The sequence below is a fragment of the Mya arenaria genome, chromosome 1 (genome assembly GCF_026914265.1).
Source record: "Mya arenaria isolate MELC-2E11 chromosome 1, ASM2691426v1".
NCBI classification, from domain to species: Eukaryota; Metazoa; Mollusca; class Bivalvia; order Myida; family Myidae; genus Mya; species Mya arenaria.
Window position 1 is genome coordinate 51,846,971 of NC_069122.1, and position 21,551 is coordinate 51,868,521.

Genomic DNA, 21,551 nt, shown 5'->3' on the forward strand with positions numbered 1-21,551 from the left:
GAATATAATTGAATCATGGCCCTGAGGGTATGGCGATTGCTACTGAAGATGGGCTCAATTCTGACGGTTTAATGGTTCATAACTCTGGATTAATTATGTTATCTGCTTGCTTATCAAAACCAAATTAGATATCATACCAATTAAACTTGACATCCCACTTACTTAGGATTGGAAAAGAAACGCGTAAGTATGAAGACACTCAAATTGAAGCTGGTCAAATTTTGAAAATAGAGAGATTGTAAAACACAATGTGTACTTGTATGTGTCAAACTTGTATACGTATTAAAAGTTGTTTGCGAAATATCCCTTTAAATTAGTGTCGTATACTTGTATGCATTCTGTTAGTGGCATTAATAATTTTCGTCCTTGTATTGTACATGCTATTCTAAACTTGTACATTGTACACATACGTCGATGACGTAGTGGTCAACACGTACACGAACTCGTATAAGTATGTTCCTTTATTGACTCCATGTCTCTGAATAGACAAACACACAATTTAAAAAATCATTTAATGATTTGAATACTTAGTAGCACTAAGACGTTGACTAATACATACATGTGGAAATGCAAAACTGTTTATCATATACTGGGTGAGTACCTAAATCGGAACAGTACCTAAATATGGAAAATATAGAAAATATGTCAAAAGGTCACAGTCAAGGTAATCGGAGGAAAATATTGATATTTATTTTAAAAACTCTATACACGGACCACATTTCATTGTTGTAGCTGCAAAACTAAGAAAGTAGTTTAAAAGGTCACAGTCAAGGTCATCCGAGGACAAACAACATTGATATTTGTTTTCAAAACCTTACACAGTCAATGTCATAAAAGCACAACAGTGTTATTTGTTTACAGAATTGTGGACATTGTTAAAATGTCTTCGCTGTACCTTCAAAAATAAGAAAGTAGATCAAAAAGGGTGTAACCAGCTTTAACCCAAGGGGCATAATTTACACAATCTTGGTAGAAGACCACTCTATGATGCTTGTTACAACTTATTAAAGGTCTGGGCCTAGTGGTTTCAAACAAGAAGATTTTCAAGAATTTCCTATATTAGTCCAAAGAAAAACCTCGGGGCCTGGCCAGTTTTGACCAAAGGGTCATAATTTGATGTTCACAGGCAATTGTGTTATGTACAGACACACGAATGACAAACAGTGCACCTTTTATAAAAAAAAACCCAATGAACTGCCGTTAACTGTGAGGATAGTATAGACCTACACACTGCTCTGCTACAATTAACAATGTATCTGTTTCCAACTAACACAACATACTTCTCCTTCAATATACATGAACTACAGAAAGAGAGACAACATAGCAAGACTTGCATCAAGAGTAAACTTTACATAAGAATCAGATTTTAACAAAATGTGTTTATAGTAAACTTGTTACCCAAGGTGGGGCCAATTTTGACCCAAGCGGCATAATTTGAACATGTTTAATAGACAACCACTAGACAATGTAATACACTAAATATCTAAGCTCTAGGCCTCATGTTTTTTGTCAAGATTATTTTGCCGTTTTTTTCTTTACATTACCATGACAACTAGATTTCTTCATGAAATTAATTTCTTTAAACAATTTTGAAACCAAGGAACATAAGGTACAAGTTTCATCAAAAATGCCCCATGGGTTCAGGAGAACATGATGTTTAGAAACAATTGTTGCCGCAAGACGCCGGACAAGGGACGCCGGACGAACATAGACAGATCGCAATAGCTTATCTTGAGCACTTTGTGCTCAGGGGAATTGTGCTCAGGTGAGCTAAAAACACATTTAGACATGAAAACAAAGCGACTGGTATCTTAGGTATTTTAATATATTGTTCAACGTTAACAATAAAACAAAATGTCTTAAAATACTACAAGATCAAAAATAATAATAACGAAGTAATAATACATGACTAAGCAATATTTAATATATCGAGTTTGAACATGATACTTACTGGATATTATAAGGATAATAAGTGATTGTCACAATTGTTGATTAATTACAGCTCTCATCAATTCATTTTTTCTAATGTTTAAGTCTGCAAATAGAACACTGCAAATGAATTAAATAGCTCTTAATATTAGTCCAACAACAAAAGGCCATATTTTTAAACTTTACAATAAAATCAATGTCTTATTACTGAAAAAAGATCATCACTATGGTTAATATAATTTCTAAACAAATGGACGAAAGCTTAAAAAATCATACATCTTTGACAAGGAATAAGACTGTCAGAAGTTTTATACTTTCAAACTTATAATTTTCATAATGTAATAGGGCAGTGTTGGTGACTAACCAAGTGTCGGAATACCAAACATTACCAGTAATCTTGTGACAAAACAATCTGTGTTAACACAGGTACCAAACACAGGTGCCAGTAATCCCAGTATTGGTCAGGGTTTTGGATTTGTGTTACGTAATCACATAAAGCATGCTTAGGCCATTGTTCAGAACTTTGTTAAAGTTAACAACATGATTATCAACATTGTTGCTAACTTAAAAATATATAATTATCATGTTATGTTCAAATATTACCATCCCTTACACCACCGTTTTTTTTCAAAATCTGATAAAATTATTAAAGTACTATGACAAGTGAGTTTATTTTGAGATCTGTAATACTGACACCCTATACTGCTGAGCCTGACCACATGTAATATTAAGACATGTAAAGTAATGTAATGTTAAGCAATGTAAACTAAAGTAATGTAATCTGAAGTAATATAATGTGAAACTAATGCAATGTTGAGTCTACGAGCTAGTTATAAAACAAAGGAAAATTAATCAAAATTAGATAAGCAAGCAGGTCCAGTCAATGAAAAGTCATAACAACTATTAAAGCCAAAGTATTGGGCCTTGCTACAAATGTCAGTATTGTCGTTTGTAACATGTGTACACAATTGCATGTGAACATAAAAAAGCATTACGGTAAAGGTGAACGTTTTTGCAAGATGGTAGTGATGCCAACAAGGCTATGAAAATTCCATCCTGTCTTCGCTACAGATTCCAACCACCTCCAGATGAGGTAAAATGAAGCAAACTAAAGTAAAGGGAAGAAATCTTAGGTAGATTAAAAAAATGATATACACTTATAAATAAACTGTATGGAAATCAATGACATCAATCGGAAGTATTGTGTACAATGATGGTGGTTACTCTGGGTCAGGGTTGAGGGTATGTAAAAGTCAGGAGAAAAAATAATAGAAAATATTGACAATAATGCAATGTTTCTTGAAAAACAAGAACAAGGTCAGGGTGGTTAAACTTTGAAGTGTGACGTCATCTATATATCATTAACATTTGTGGCAAGTTATTTCAAAATCCTTAATGCAGATAATAATAAGATAATTATATACCAGACACAAATTATAGTTATATTATACCCTTGTAATCTATGACCCATTAGTTTGACCTTAATAGCATGCAATCTGCACACCGTCTAAATAGGGTGAAACGTATTGTGATTATTTCAGAATCCTTCAATCAGTTCAAAAGGTTCACTTTTGACCTCTTAGTTAGACCTTGACCTTCAACCTAGCTGATTGCAATATGCTCTCTGCATATCGTCTCAATAAATTGAACATGTTTGGGTAGTGATGCCAAACTCCTCCAGGCAGATCAAGACATATGGAGCAGAAACAAAATGTTGTCTTATGACCTTTTACATGTAAGTGTAACCTTGACCTTGAATATAGCTGGTTATGATTTCCGCTCTCCAAATTGTCTCAATATGGTGAACATTCGTGGATTAATATTTCAAAATCCTTTAAGTGGTTCGCGAGCTATGTAGCGGACACAACTTGTGACGAACAGACGAATGGATTGAGAGGTAGACAAGTCTAGCAGCAGTGTCACATAGATAGTAGTAATCAAGTTTTATGAAAACAATAACAATAAGAAAGAAGAAATATATTGCATTTCCGTTTTCAAAATTGATAATTTGTCGTCTGCTTCAGATGTGAGACTTTTGGTGGAAGGATATTGGCGGGAATGCACAAGGTGTTCGTGCTGTGCTACATTCGATGTATAATATGTATTGTTTGGTTTTTATATTACAGACACGTGTAGGATTCTTATTCTTGTTGTATGACTCAAAAGTATACATCATGTGTGTTGAATTCTATTTTTGGGGACCAGTTCAAATTGCAGAAGAAGAGAACCACTAGAAGAACGTGTTTCCATGATTAAATAAATTTTGTACCAGTTGAAGCTAGCATTTCAATATTCATCAAGCCTTACGGACGGAAACTATTGTGCTCCTTGTTGTTTTGTTTTGAACAAATGACAGCAGGCATATATTAACAGAGGACATCTCAGACCCCAATAGACATGCCATTGCCGTGATTAAGGACTAGCTGCATGGGTGCTGTGGGTACAGTTTTCAAGGTTATTTTTACATTCCATAATTGTGCTGAACTTTATTCTCTGTTGTTTTTTTTTACTCTGGCACACCTTTGAAGGCGAATGTGAAGTTTGATTGTCAGTAAGCGTAATGAGGTCGATTTGATGAAATATTGATCTTATACTATATATTCACCCTTGAAATGAAATTGCTTTTACAAATATAGTGTGTTGTACAATTTGAACATGTAACTTTAGAATTGCAGTTATTGTTTTTACTGCATTAGATAAACGCTGCGATAAACATTCCAAGTTAATAATTTGTGTAAAGAAAAATAAAATTTACATAGGTTATCATTTGGAAGAAAAGATTTAGTAATATATGCCGATTTTTATTTTCAACAAGAGATGTTTGTCAAACATTATACCCCCTTCCCTGCGCGCCATGTTGTCAGGATTATATGGACAATTGAATGAAATATGCATGGACCGAAATGACAGCTGATTTGTCACTGGCATTGGATGCCGTTGAGGCAGTTTTAAGATTATGACCGTTCAAAGTGTGAGGATAAGGTGTGTTATGACTTTTGACTCTATGACATCGAAATCTATACGAGTCATCAGCTGGTCACCAAAAACCTAAATGTCAAATGGCATTTTTGAGATATCACTGGAGAAGATTTGTTTACTTTTTGGCGTTAAAGGTTACTGTGACCTTGACCTTTGACCCGATGAGCCCACAAATCAATAGGGGTCATCAACTGGTCAGGCCCAACCTTCATGTCAAGTTTGATGACCATACGTCCAGGAATTGTCAAGCTATCACTCGAACAAACTTTGGATCTCTAATCATTGAAGTACTTGTGTTTTACCTATTAGTTTATTAGTATCTGTTTTTTATTTGGTTTCCTAAGTTAATGCAGACTTTGAAAATATTTACCTTTTACGTTTTTTCTTTATAAAGGATTGTTGGGATAAGCTTGAGGTTTGTGAACGTAAACTGGTTTTAACCCCAATAAATTTACATTTTCCTCAACCGTTTCAAGGCGATACCTAACAATCCTTGTTAAACATACCTATTTCAAATAGTATATATGCACTGTGCAGTTTGTGGAGTTTTGTGCTGTTCTTCCATGTTTCTTGTTTGTGATTTATTTTTGTTTTTGTGTTCTATTTCTTTGGCGTTTACCCAATGCCATTAAACCGGTTTTAGGTTTAAACGTTTTGCTATTGAGCTTGTTTCTGTAGTTTTTCAAATAAGTATTAATAAGCAGTAGAAAACAAAAAACCTTTTAAAAAGTAGGAAAAATGTAGAAGGCTGGAGAATGATGGCTACACCCATAATTTAGGCCAGCATACCTTTTATAACATCCAAAAAAATCAGTTATTTGCGTATACACTTTTCTGGACAGAAACAGCTACACTTTCAGATAGTATTTTTATAATTCATTTGAACTCATCGTAATGGAGAAGCAAATGGCTGTTGCATTACGGCCGTAATATGAAGCTAGCATCAGCCTTAGCCAACTCTACAACAGTACCTTAATTTTTTCGTAAATTAACACATACACGCCCCCCCACACACACACACGCCCGCGCGCGCAAGCACAAACACACACACACACACACACACACATGATAGTTTAAACCTAAACTTTAGTCACATCATACCAATAGGGTCAATGCAGATTCCAAGGTCATTAACTAGAAGGTCAAGGTCAAGTTGATCAGCAAACAACCCAGCGTTTGTCTGTATTTGAATGACCTGAGACAAAATCCTGGCCGCTGTGTCATTTTCATCTAAGACTTGCCCTGTCAATGTAAAAATAAATGCATATAAAATTACAACATTACTCATACCTTTATAACACAAAATAAGGAATGAGCAACTTGTATACTGATGGGCGCAACAATATAATGATATATATCGGCATACAGGCTAAATATATTGAACATAAACATTGCTACATGATTTTCGGAGAAAACGATCGCTTGCAGTGCTGTAGTACTTAAAAACAAGAGCGCCGGGGGAGTTAAAATCAACACTTTTGTTTTATTTTCAATCAAACAAGGAACATAACACAGCTACTATGGAAGCCAGAGTTATGTTCCTTTCCACATTTGCACAAATTTTATCTGGCATCGAAAGTATCAAGTATTAAAGTTATGGACAAAGTTTAACCGTTTGTGAGAATGCCTCTTTAAGGATCGCTATAATACCAGTCACCACAACAAGAAAATCTATGTAAACCTCACTGACCAAATTCTGGGTCTCCACTGGTGTGTCTTGAATCTCTACCCTCACGGTGACCCCTATTGTGTTGATAAACGTAATACTTTCCTCTCCATAAATGCTGTCCGCCCTTCCTGGAAACTTATGGGTTAAAAAGAAGTAATTATATAACATTTGGGTTTATATGAGCTTGTATAAATCCAGGCGCGTTGCGTGGCATACTCGTTTACTCGTTCGAGTAAACTTTTGAACTGAAAGTAAAAAAGTATATGTAGTTTGTAATCAGTAATCTAGTGGTCAAAAGTTTGTGTTCTCCTACTCAGTTCTCATAAATATATTGGAATTCGTCTTTTAAATCTCTTTTTTCGTAAGATTTTATCTTTGAGGTATGTCCTCATTTTGATCAGCTATGCTTCGTTGTGTACCGTGGGCAATTTGGCGAGGAAAATCTCGTAGAATGAAAAATAAATGAGGCAGTTTCATTGGTTCCGCAAAGTACCAGATGCTTTACGATTGAAATAATTTCTGCCGACTACCCGCAACTGGGTCCGCGTTCTCAGTACAATTATATCTGGCAGGATTCAGCACATGGCCATGGAGGCTACTGACACGTATGTGATATTAAATTATATTTAAGTGCAAGATGCGAATTCATTGAAAAGAAGAGTTATCCCTCCTTCCTCATGCATATTCATTAAAACGACTTTTGTCATTTGGCCGGCCTACGGTAAGTATGAAGTGCAACGGAAGAAAGTGCATTGCACGTGATTGCCGACGATTTTTTTATCAGATGCTTGGATCCGATAAAGTTATTATGAGATATGTGAAAGTTACTTTGATGTCATTAAGTTCTAAGATACGTATATCAAACTCGTGAACGATATTTTTAAAACATAAATGTTCTCACTTTCTTTAGAACTAATCAGTTGTTTTATCATTAATGGGCATGCTTAGTGGATACTATTTACAACAAATGGTAATAAGCCTTTTTGTCGAGGAACACACAAGTAATGATGAGGTTATAAGCGCCAGTAAACTGAAGACAGGATTTTTTTTGTGATCTTCTTTATGGTGTCCGCAACTCGAAACTTGAATAAATGGGATAACCATTCTTGCGATTGTCTTAATAGATAACCTTTACGGTAACCGATCATTGATGAAGCTCAAAATGGTGTTGTCTGATATGTTTTCGTGCGAGTGTTTCGAGCAAAAGCTATCTTATACTAATCTCATTATATACAGTAAGATTATAAAGGCAAATGATGTTTATAAGGAAATCAAGGTTAATAGTGTTGTCTGTTTTAAACCTTAGTGAAATCCTTCATATTTCCCTGTACACCTGTTCCCCCAGGGTTCTTGGACAGACAGTCGTTGCTGTCTAAACATAGGACTGATAAAATATTTCAAATGCGTTGAGCTTCCCCATATTATATATTAAAAGGTTTAGAAAATATATAAATATCACATTATCAGACAGGACATGAACATATCAACTGCTTTTTAACTAAAAAAACATGTTTATGTAGCTGTTTTATTATATGGGTTAAGATATAAACTGAGTCTAAGTATATTTCAGGGAAACATTTCATGTTCCGTTTATAATGGAAAAACACAGATATACGAAATATGATGTAGCTATAACAGCTTTATGTACTAATGATTTCATCCAGAATGTCCTTAATGAAATAGTCCATATAGAACGATACAAATACCCTTGTAAACCAGAGCACTCTGTATATAACTTATTTTATTTGTGAATTGTAATTAAGAAATATATCTTATTCAAAATATTGTTCACGTACGGTTGTGTGCCAACGGCAGAAAGCATGGGCATTTCAGTTTGTGTTTTATTACGTAGTGTGGGAGTCCAAATGACTTATCGCCTTTGGTTTCCGAAAAACGACTTTTTGGCTTAACAATATTCCAAGAACAAAGCTGACACTTGTGTCAACCTTCGAAAATTGTTTAATCTAATGCTCCAGATTTAAAGAAAAAAATGCGGAGAAAGAAATGAAAAGCTTTAGTAAACAGATTACATTATTCTGGGTTAATTTAGCCAATACTTTATACGGCCAAAAGATAGTTGAAAGTTAAAAAAGACAGTCTTTACACTTTATTATGCATTTAGATTGAACATCAACGTATATCTTTCTCTTCATTGTTATTCAATCTGTGACATTTCAAACGATGTATTCATACTTTGTTGTCAATGCAAACACATATCCTTTATTACTTTCAATCGTTCAGCTATTGTGTATTATTTGATTTTCTACCAAAAGAGCGGCACTATATATGCGTGCACCATCTGTGTTCATTTGATTAAATAATGAATTGCAGAACTATTGATTAAATATTACGACGATAATTGTGGAACGGTGTTGTTTACTGAAAACAAATGTGGTTATTACTAGGTGTATCATTTAGGCTTAATAGACAATTGAACATTATTTGAGGAGTGGTGTGTACATGGATGATACCAGTGAACGTATTCATCAAGTCAATACAAGCAGAGAGGACTAGTTAAATGAAGGTAATTATTAACGTAAGAAATATGTTCTTCCAATTCCAAATAAAAAAACTATTTCTTTTTTTTTCTATGCTGAAATATCTTTCTTGTACTTCATGATAATTTATGATTAACTTAAAAATATATGAAACAATTGTTCATCCAGATGTTGCCAATATTATTTACAAGAATGTAATGCAAGTCACGCACGTAATGTAGTCAATTCTATGCGGACCTACATATTACGTTTATCTAATTTCAAATAAAATATATATCATAACTCCATTGTGTATGCTGTGATATTTTTATGATAATACGTATTAAATTATTATAAGCGTTAATACAAGATAATATTGTTCATCCAGGTGTTGTCCATATTAATCACTAGAATGTAATGCAATTTCGAGACGATGGGAATTTGATTTTCCTTCAGAACATTCAACACATCACATAATCAATTTTTTACGGACCTACAATTCCCTCGTGTTGTGTTTAAAACAAATGCAGACGAATAAGGAATGAAATTATGGTCTCATGAACGTCCGGAAATTAGAACTCGGCAGGGTCGATAATTTTAAGTTTTATTGTTTCAACTGAAAACGATCATACTATGGGGTAAAGGTAAAACACTTAAACTAAGATTGAGGACAAAAGGATTTGACTGGCAAACATTATGTTCGTTATTAGACATGAAATCGGTATAATTATGAAATGACCTTTCAAAAGTCAACATTTGCATTTATGTACGCTTGCCATTCTCTATAAACACATACATGCTTATTTAGTATTTGGTTTGGGAGATGAACCCCTCCCCATGTACTATCCTATGGATTAAATAAGGTTTAAAAACGGTTTAAAACTTTAGAGGCAATCTTAACCTTTACGAGTAAACAGATAGATCCATAGCTGATATCGCCAGTGAATATCATACCATAGTAATGTTTGTAAACATTGAACGTATTATTTCAAGTTATACACTGATTTCAGCAATACGTATGCAGTCGTGTTTAAAGTCGCATTTTGTTCTCATTAATGTTAGTATGTACTAGGGCCAATAATTCTGTTTTCAATAGAAGCAATAATTAATTTGCTGTAATCTAATACGTTGTTCATTGATAAAAATAGGTTATCTTAAAAGAAAAATCTCATTTAAAATTGCTTGCGCTCGCCTGGCCCATTTTGTAAAATATCACCGTATCGATCGAGATTACTTTCAATCTTAAAACAGTTTCACATGGGTCATCCAAATTGGTGTTTTATAGGGTTTATTTATCTCACCGAGTCCAATTGTTACGTGGTAAAGCGGTGGAGGTCACGTTGGTTACTCGCTGAATATTGATAATACTATTCAAGTCGTAGCATGCTAAAACGAGCCAAATCACTTTGGATCCCAAAGTTAATAAGTACCATCTACTCGTCAAGATTAATTTGTGCGTGAAGTTTTGATTGGTTAATTAAATGGAACCATAGGAAACCAAGTCCAGTAAAGATGAGATTCAATCGTGTACTTATGCCAGTTGTTGGTCCATGTGCCATCAAGCTCAAGCTTGCTCCTAAGCCCCTGCTACATTGCATCAAAAACACTTAAACTAAGAATATTTTTATTTGAGGACAAAAGGATTTGACTAAAGAAACTTCATATTCGGAATCAGACATGAAGTCGGTATAATTATGAACTGACCTTTCAGAAGTCAACATTTGCATTTATGTACACTTGCCATTCCCTATATAAACATACATGCTTATTTAGTATTTGGTTTGGGAGGACCCCCCCCCCCCCCCCATTGTAACTATGAATTATTTTTCAGCTGTCAACTATCAGTAAAGGGCCTCTATCTCTGGCTGTCTTAGCCAACGATCACTAAAATGCCTCTAGCCCTGGCTGTCTTAGCCAACTATCACTTAAGGGCCTCTAGCCCTGGCTGTCTTAGCCAACTATCACTCATGGGCCTCTAGTCCTTTCTGTCTTTGCCAACTATCACTAATGGGCTTCTAGCCCTGGCTGTCTTAGCCAACTATCACTAATGGGCCTCTAGCCCTGTCTGTCTTAGCCAAATATCACTAAAAGGCCTCTAACCCCGTCTGTCTTAGCCAAATATCACTTAAGGCCCTCTAGCCCTGGCTGCCTTAGCAAAATATCACTAAAAGGCCTCTAGCCTTGGCTGCCTTAGCCAAATATCACTAAAGGGCCTCTAGCACTGGCTGTCTTAGCCAACTTTTACTAAAGGGCCTCTAGCCAAGATCCTTCCGCCAACCGTCTCACTACTCAAGCAGACGACAAATCGTCATTTTTCGAAACGAAATAATTATATATTCTCTGAATCAAATGCTTTTATGTTTATCGTCACAAGCGAGGAGGATATTGGACAACAAGATTAATGTTGTTCATATAATTATAATTTTTTCCTCTCAGCTGGTCCAAAAAGCCTAATTTTACCCGATATGCACAAAAATCAACTACCATCAGGTTTTACTTTGTCATCAATAACCAAGGGGACTTGAGCGACCAAACAATGGTTGATGTGGAGAAAGAGGGAAAACTGAAAAATGATGAGGAAGGGCCAGTGCAAAAAAATATCATGAATATGTAGGTTGATTCCCGACAGGCACAATCGTACCAGCGTGAACATTGATGAACGTTTAAATATGGAGAGTGTATATTTAGTTAGTCATTAAAGTTACCATCGCGTTTGAATAATTATAGAAAATAAACAAATGTTATCATTCTGTCATAAATAAAGATACATGTTGGTGAAAAGTATTTTTCATTCGATCAACATTGCCATTTTTATTGAGCCCTTTATGTATAGGTAGCAACCAGTCTAATTTGTAGTGCAACGTGTAAGACGATCTATAGTTACTGGTATTTATACGCCCGTGTTTGATATTGATCGTTGCAGGTTGTGGGTCAAAGACAAGTCGGCAGTCATAACAAAAGTGATTGGAAATTATTCATGCTTTAGGGTAAGTGATATATATATATAGTTCGTTCATTCGTCATTCATTCATTCATTCATTCATTCGTTCGTTCGTTCGTTCGTTCGTTCGTTCGTTCGTTCGTTCGTTCGTTCGTTCGTTCGTTCGTTCGTTCGTTCATTCATTAATTCATTCATTCATTCATATATAGTCCTGTGATGAAAACGCGTTGAAACTTATTTTTAAGCTTTTATCTTTTATGAAAATATTATTAAACAATATACAACTTTGGCATTCGAATAATTGAATTTCGGATTTATACTGAGTATTCATAATGTTCATATTTCGATGGAGAAACAAAGGAAGCATGTAAATACTTACAGTTAAAACTGAAGCATTTTAATGGATGTATCAATACCAATCCGATTGACAAACAAAATCACTTACTCAGTACTCACTCTGTTTTCGTGAGTAAAACAATTATTCACTTATCAAAATTCTTCCTTACGCTCAAACAAAGAACCAACACAAAACTAGGAATAGGGTGAATTATTGGCAGCAATTTTCACATTTAAAACATATATAGATTGCATATGTGTCTTCTTGGCTTGTCGTCTTGATAACGCACCTTTCGTATGTTGAGCCGGCGCCTGTCACATCCGTTTCAATCAGAATCCGATATGGAGTTAAATCTGCCCACTTCCGACACCGGTACGGTGTTATTTTGATACTGAAACGATACTATATTCAAATCTGTATAAGACTATCCGATATGTTTGCATTGTTACCAATCTTAAGTCACTAAAATTGCATTTCAACACACGTACGTGATTCTGAAAAGATATTTGAATATGATATATGTTCGTAAGTAAAATATTCGTCGAGCAAATTAATGATTAAACAAATAGACATATCATAAAACAACAAATTTATCTTACTTCACTATACCATGCTGATAATGATATATGTGTATCACCTCAAACGTGAATAAACATGATGATGAAACTGGATATATATTTTTGGTCGATCAACATGAAAGCAATTTAGGTCTCCCTTAATTAGCTTGGATTTGGGTATGTATCTTTCTTATTTCAAAAGCATTAAAGATAAATACAGCTAATGTCTTCACAGCATTTGCATTATGAGATTTTAAAAACTGAACAGTTTTAAACATACTCGGTCTTTCTCTACAGTATCTCTTGATATATTTACCTCGTATATCATTATACAATATGCATTCAAATAACACATGGTATTCGTCTTCTAACTTATTGCATGTAGCGCATAACCGTTCTTCTCTTGGTATGTTTCTCCACCAACCAGTCTTAATACCGAGCCGGTGTGAAGACAAACGTAACTTTGTAAAGTGGTATTCTATTTTTTGAATGTTGACTTGATTAAGATATGATTGCAATTCAAAATTTGCAAATACTTCGTGAATTAGGATTATTTTTATACTTGAGATGTAGCTTGGGCTTCTCTTCCAAGATGTTCAGCTTTGTTAATTTAACCTGAAAGCATTTAATGCCTAGTGGTTTAACAACTGGTGTAAGAAACTAAATCTATTTGCACGAAATATACCAACATACATCTCAATATGTGCATTCTTTTCAGTTAACATGTTCCAGCAACTTTCAAATTGCACTATTGAGTAATATATAACAAGGGAAACTACCGAAACAAAGGGAATTTACATTCTTGCTGGAGTATTCCAAATTCGTTCCCCTTTCAAAACTATTTCAAAGTATGTCGATATAAGCGATACGCATACTGGCCGCTTCCGAGTTTTCTAGTTTGTAATAATTGTGTTACTGGGGGAAATTCACAAACTTCTTTAAAAAAAAAACCACACGTGTATGTCCCTGCTTTATCACTGTCTGTCCATAAACGCAACCACCTAGTTAGAATCATATTGGTCTGTTCAACAGTGGCCTTGTTGATAAGCTTGATAAATATTAGTTTTAACTGCAAATGCATTTTATCTTTCCGCTTAGATAGGATTGTCGTCGTTCAACGTTTAAATAATCGAGCCTTTGCGAAAATAAAAACAAGCAAACACATATTTGCTTTTAATGTATTTACGAGTCTATCTAGATTTTTTATTTAATAGGAGTGCTATCTTTTAAAGTTGTATGAATTGGTAGGCTGGTATATCTAAATAAAATATCTATATAATACCTTCATTTATAAGATTCTCTTAAGATAGTATTTTAATATTACTTTTTCATTTTTATTTTAAGGACACTTTCAGTCAAGCTGGATACACAGTATCGCCCCAATTGTTCATGATATATTTGGATAAAGTAAGTCCAAAATAGTATTACAATCAAAGAAATATGAACCTACGCAATCTTGTATTGAAAATGACGACTCTTGATATTTAGCTAGTGATAACGATTGGAATGATTCTTATTCTGACAGCAACGTTGCTATGGAAAATTGTGAGAACGATGCTTTCAGTGAGCACACTATTTGACAGAATATGTTGTTAAACGCTCAATGGAATGTGGCAAGACGTTGATGCTGCGAGTGGGGATGATTAGCGTGAATTACCTACTGAACGCAAACATGATTAAGCGATTGAAAATGTTCATGAGAGTGGGGAAGAATTCAATGAGTTAGAAGCTGGATCAAACAAATGAAGAAGCTATTACAAATGGAAAGTAGAGCATTTCTATGTGTGAGGAAGAAAGGAGTTAGATGCCGAACGCGAATTTGAAGAATATTTTGAATACGGTGAATATGAAGTAAATTAACATTACATGATTTAATTCACCTCAGTTTTGTGTATGTAGTCGAAGATTCTGAAAATACGTAACTTATCAACGTATGATTAAAAAGAATATAAAACAAAATAAAAATGGGAAGTCACGTCAAGTGGTTAAACCTCCAGTGAACCTCTGAATTCACTAGCCGTTCCAAACTGGATACCAAAACATTTATTCATAACGATATTGTACGTATAAGGTGTCGGCACGCAACGAAATGCTTCCGGGTCGTTGCATCCCTTGAAGAAGTTCTTACAAACAATGTTTCTCCCCATTTAGGTAGATATCTTGATATGGTTTTCTGGTGGCATAACAACAGACAAATTGTTAATATTTTGTGAGGGAAAAGTGTCAAAGCTGTATTTTTTCTTCAAATTCATAATAAAGTAGTGAACAGGAGTAATTTTACATATAACGAAGAAGGACACAATAAGTCTCTTGGTGTCACTGTAGTACAAAGCTGAACGTTTTATGCACGATTTATTTCAGCAATGCTCATGAAATTTGATATTTAATTGATATGATATTGCTTGTGCCTTGTAGCGTGATGTGTCCTGGATGGTGCAGTGAGTTTTCTCCGTGTGTCTTGTAGCGTAATATGTCCTGTCTTGTGCAGTTAGTTTGCTCCTTGTGCCTTGTAGCTTGGTGTGTCCTGTACGGTGTAGTGCCTTGTAGCGTGGTGCGTGCTACCTAATACTTTGTTGCGTGGAGTTTGCTGTTGGGTGCAGTAAGTTTGCTCCTTGTAACTTGTAGCGTGGTGTTTGCTGTCGGTTACTGTAAGTGTGCTAATCGTGCTTTGTAGCGTGGAGTTTGTTGTCTGGTACAGTAAGTGTGCTCATCTTGTTTTGTAGCATGGAGTTTGCTGTTGGGTGCAGTAAGTTTGCTCTTTGTGCCTTGTAGCTTGGAGTTTGCTGTCTGGTGTAGTAAGTGTGCTCATCTTGCCTTGTAGCGTGGAGTTTGCTGTCGGGTGTAGTAAGTGTGCTCATCTTGCCTTGTAGCGTGGAGTTTGCTGTCTGGTGTAGTAAGTGTGCTCATCTTGCCTTGTAGCGTGGAGTTTGCTGTCGGGTGTAGTAAGTGTGCTCATCTTGCCTTGTAGCGTGGAGTTTGCTGTCGGGTGTAGTAAGTGTGCTCATCTTGCCTTGTAGCGTGGAGTTTGCTTTCGGGTGTAGTAAGTTTGGGTCCTGTGCCGTGTAGCGTGAAGTTTGCTGTCTGGTGCAGTAAGTTTGCGTCCTGTGTCTTGAAGCGTGGAGTTTGCTGTCGGGTACAGTAAGTTTGCGTCCAGTACCTTGTAGCGTGGAGTTTGCTGTCGGGTACAGTAAGTTTGTTCATTGTGTCTTGTAGCGTGATGTGTCCTGTCGGGTACAGTAAGTTTGCGTCCTGTGTTTTGTAGCGTGTAGTTTGCTGTCGAGTACAGTAAGTTTGTGTCCTGTGTCTTGTAGCGTGATGTTTGCTGTCAGGTGCAGCTATTTTGTTTCATATGCCTTGTAGTGTGGAGTTTGCTGTCGGGCTCAATAAATTTGCACATTGTGCATTTAAAGAAGACCGTTGTAGATGTTTAAGATTATCATTGATCAAATTTTATAAAATACTTCCGGGTTTGAATTTATTCACGCATTGAGAGAACATAGTCTACCTTGTAGATAAATGATAACTAGGAGTTCTGGACACAGGTGTGGATTTTTAAAAAAAGCAAATGTAAGTTATTTTATGCGAACTGAAAGCCTTTTTAAGCTATATAGAAACATATCGACATAAATCATCTTGGTTTGATGTACAATTTGAAGTAATAAATCCCTAATTGAGAAAAAATATTCTTCTGGGTAGATGAATAAATAAATGAATATCCTGATCACATGTGTGAATAAAGTCGCTTATTTTAATAATTTTCAAACCATATCTTAATATATCGTCATAAATTCTCACTGTTTAATAATATATACAATTTGCCGATAAAAATGCCCTTTGTTTAACTTAGGCTTACTTCGCCCACATTCTCAAATAAGTACCGTGATGAGATTAAGAAGGTAAAACTTTAATGTGAGTGACTGTGTCCACCATTGGTTACCAGTAGTGCAAACGAATTGTTTCTGTGAATATCGTACAAAAATCAATAGAAACAGATTACACCAACTCAGACTTAAATAGTCAAACCTTGCGTAAAAGAGGACCGCTATAACCCCTTAGTTCCACATTTGCCAAATATAGTTTTCGTTTCGTGGGGAGAGGGCATGTTTGAAGGTGCGTCCCTAAACGCTGCGTCTTTTCAACCGCATTGAACATGATTATATGACTATGCATATGTTATAATTTTAAATCTATTTATATCACCCCGAGTGTAACATCTACCCCGCATCCTCTGTTTCAATGAAATGACGACGGAATGGCTGCTCGCCCTTATGAAATACCAGAAAGTAAATATGTGTTATGGGTTGTCAAACTTGTTTTCCTTTTTTAACAAACGATTTACATTTACTGGTCATAGCAAAAGGGGCGAATAAATGGTTGTGAAAAAAACGACAGTCGTAATGTGTTATGCCCCCAACTCCATCAAAAATCCAATATTAATCGCACGCGATGCCGTTAGACGTCAGTTTACTTCATTCCTTCATATCGTCAGTCCACTTGCTAACACCCTGTCTTAGACATAGAGTCATTCATTTGGGGAGGACTTAATGAAGGATCTCAATAGATATTGGCAGAGATGTATACCACTGTGGGGAAGTATGTTGGCAGTTATGTTGTTAAGGTCAAAGGTCAAGGTAACACTTTGTGGGCAATAGTGTCCAAAAGAATTATCATAGAAATATTTTGCTCTGTCGTGTATATCTTATGTGTCATACATGTACACAGATTAGGGTCTACTTAAAGTTTCTTCATGCAACTATTACCACCTGAAAATATATTTATTCTTGAATAACATTTTATTACAGGTCATGAAATTATACTCACTATAAGCATTGCATCCTTCGAAGCAACTAGGACCGCTCGCCTATAGTTGATACTGCTTAAACTACAAGTACTGTTTCTGTCTATTAAACAAATGTTTTAAGACGATTGGAATATTTATGGTACTTGGCAATCCATTGATAATTTGTAATACTATTAATGTCGAGGAAGTTCACATATTTAAACGGTTTTTACAAAGTAATCTTACCACATGAAAAACAAACATTTTGTGTTTCGTTTGCTGGGCCGTCATGAAAAATCAACAGAACCTCTACATGCACGAAGTCCCAATGGAAATGTAACTGTTCGTGGACATGTAAGAAGAAACTGTAAAACGACACAGTATATTTCAACATCTGCAGATCTCCTGGCGTGTAAAGTATTTTTGGGGAAAGCCAAAAAATACAATAAGAAAGACGACTATAAACAATATATGAAAATCGTTAAAATCGACATAATAAAGTTGCGAGGGATAAGGCCCAACGTACAATTTATTGATCTTACAGATGAAACAATCTTAAACGAACATATTCCGAAAAGTACAACTAGTCCTAATAAAGGATATATGTATAATTGTAGAAAGTGGGCTACAGAAACTAAACAAATTTTAATAAGCAATTGCGATATACCTGTAATATGTATGAAAGTTGTTTACTCCGAACCACCCATTCTGTATTATCCACTGCCTCGAGAACGTACTTTGAAGGATATCTGTAAAGATGACTGGGTCACATTTAAAGATTATTGTTTTTTGTCTCCTCAAGCGTTAAGATATTCCAACAAAATCGATTCTTATCATATTGTCGCTCTTATAATTTGTGAAGTCATTGATGTTGAAAGTTATGAAATTGTCGACTTTACTGAGCAAGATATATATGATGTTCAAACAAATAGAATAAAGCATCCGCAAATCAAAACTGCCACCCAAATTTTCCTAGCAGGAAAAATTGAACAAACATACTTCAAGGAGTACCAAGAACGACCAAATATGATGAAAGATGCCGATAATGGTGAACTGAATACAGAATCTGGATTAAAACAACTAAGGTAATTTAGCGAAGCATAATAATAACTTAAGTTAACATTGACAGCTGCCAATTTGCACGAGCCCGATAATAATCACCCCGTCTGTTAGAGCATCTGCCCTTCCAACTTGTTCACATTTTACATATCTGAATTACTTTTTTAACTGTCAAAGATACAAACGTCATGTATTTGCTTACAGTAGCATTATTCCATCTTAACGGACAAGTTATATAACTCCAGCTTTAATATTGTCACATTCATACCAAATTTCCTCACTTAGTTTGAAAACAAATATCTGTTGAAAACAAGTTTAAAAAGAAACTTTTGATAACTTATGATATAACTTATTTTGCTGTTCATTATAACTTAAAAAGTTTGGATGGAAAAGCATGAATCTTGAAACATCAACAGAAGGTAATGTTATCTTGTGTGTAGTGCAACAATCATAATTCTGTGACAGAATAAATATAATAAAAATAAGCATACTTAAATAAAGTGAATGCTTATTGAAAGACTGGCTACTGGTGTACTTTAAAAAAAAAAAACAATATTACAATATTTTGTAGTTTCAAATTGTCTCTCTGGACAAATAGGTATATTCGATGGAAAGTTTCCAGGAAGAAAATGAAAGTCAGAATTTTTTAATGACAACTTGTGTTTGTACCAAAATAGAAAATCCTTACTCTGCGTTATTTAAATTACTTCCCAAGAAATTGATTATGTTATGAGCAAATTTGGTTTGCATAAAATGTTTCACAAATTAATTTACATTCATTTTGTTTCAAACGTATGTTAGATGTACAGTTGTGCACAGTGCAAACGCTGTCATTCTTTAAATCATCCCATTAAAAATACCTGTAAAATAGCGTAAATTGTCTCCCTTGATCAATCTTCACATTTTTGTGGTTAGTTGTTATTGTAATTGACTCATTAAAAATGTCTATGAATATCATTTATTTTGCATATTGACATATCTAGCCCTACTCACTTCACTTTCAACAGGCCTATAGTTCCATCCTCTGTCAAGTACGTTTTAATCATACTAAAATCATAAGGTTGATGTAATTATACTAGTTCTCTGCAAGCATTTATTCCGTAAATTTACAGTTGTTTCGCTATGACGCGGAATGTTTACTGTCAATTTTCTTAATCAAGCAACTATTGTACAGTTTAAGAGATCGTATAAGTTCTTAGTATGGCAAAAAATTTTGGTTTCGTATGTAGAATCATGTAAAGGATTTTTACATAACTAAGCAAAGGTAATGTAAGAGTTGTTTAATCAAGACGCTTTTGCAATTATGACATTACAAATGTGTAGTACTTGTGTAGTTATGAAAGAGTTACATTTTAAAAGTTTACATGTTTAAGATAAGAACATGAATAAAATCAGATATCATCGATGCAACTTAGTTGTTTGTTCCATTTCAGGAAAAGAGTTTCAAAAAAGGGTTACAAAAACATGAAAAAGGGGAAAAAAGAACAGGAAGAAGAAGATGGTGGTGATGAAAAAGATGATGAGAGCGACGAAACTTCTGGTGAGACTTTTGAACCACCTTCAGATAGTTTGAAAAGAACCAGAGATCAGAAAGTCCGTTTAGATAATTTTCTGTTGTTATTTTTGCATAACGTATTCCAAAATAGGTGTTAACACATTCTGGATAAAGGTCCTTCTGATGCATTTTTTACCATGAGTGTGACGAATTGGCAAATATTTAGTATTTTAAAGGCCACACCCAATTACATGACAATATCACTAGTAGGAGTTGTACATAAAATTGAATAAGATAGATTAAAAACTTGTTAATGAATGATTGATTTTTACATTTTTAAATCAATTGTCTTATAGTTGGGCACTACCTGATTAAAAGATTTGTGTTACTAGTGAGAGAACAGGGAATTTATTGCCTGGTATGCCAAAGGAATCAATTTCATTAAACAATTACAGGGCAAAGCAGCTTTATTATAATTAAAATTTAAAGCCTTAGACTTCTCGATTTCTCGGTAAACCAAATAAGACAATTTTTTTATATCAATAAACGATGAAAAAAAATATGAAAAGATGATTTGGCGTATGCATCTCTATGTGAGGTTAACTGTGAAGTGTCGTATATTTATTAATCCGAATATTTTTTATACCGATTACAATTAAATTGCATAATTAGGATAAACAATATGACGGAAAAGACTGTTATATGTCTTTGTGCATTGGGTTTTATTCTCTTATCATTGAATGTATTTGTTATATACTTAAAATCTGATGAAAAAGACACTGATGACGAAGAAGAAGAGGAAGAGAGCGAAAGGGAAACTAAACCGAAAAGGGTGACACAGAGGTAATATTAAAAATGTTGTTTAATATAGACAATTTTGCAATCGTGCTATAAGAAATGTGTAGTCCTGTTTTAGTTAACCGAATACACTTCACTATCAACATGCCTACAACGCCTCCCTCTCTCAATTTTTTTTATAATCATAAGCATGAAACCTAAAATCTAAAACCTAAGATGCATGTTAGTTTCTGTCCCATCCATATATTCTTCATATTATGATACAATGTGCATTTTCTTTCTGATACAATGTGCCCCTTTTACCCTTAGCAACCTGTCCCATTTCTGCAACACACCTTCCATTTTAAAATCTGGCTAAACCTCTAATGTTGTATGAATGCAGAAGCCCGAATGATGCTGGCCGAGCAGCAGACCATACAAGGGGCAGTAATAAAAGTACACGATCAAACATTTCGAAGTCGGAGCAGACGAGAGAAAAACACAAGAAGACAAAGGCAAGTTCAGTTCAAGCTAGGCGATAAGAATTTACC

The 21,551-nt window shown here is 34.7% G+C and overlaps 1 protein-coding gene across 1 annotated transcript in view; it reads left to right on the top strand.

Moving 5' to 3' along the window:
- The first annotated feature begins 9,010 nt into the window (after positions 1-9,010).
- The window catches only part of LOC128227794 (ABC transporter F family member 4-like), a 37,822-nt gene continuing 25,281 nt past the window's right edge, over positions 9,011-21,551 (top strand). Inside the window, exons 1-5 of the mRNA XM_052938654.1 lie at positions 9,011-9,101; positions 11,978-12,041; positions 20,162-20,268; positions 21,000-21,066; positions 21,404-21,515. Coding sequence (XP_052794614.1) covers positions 20,193-20,268; positions 21,000-21,066; positions 21,404-21,515 — 255 coding nt within the window. The 5' untranslated portion in view covers positions 9,011-9,101; positions 11,978-12,041; positions 20,162-20,192. The remainder of the gene's footprint in view (positions 9,102-11,977; positions 12,042-20,161; positions 20,269-20,999; positions 21,067-21,403; positions 21,516-21,551) is intronic.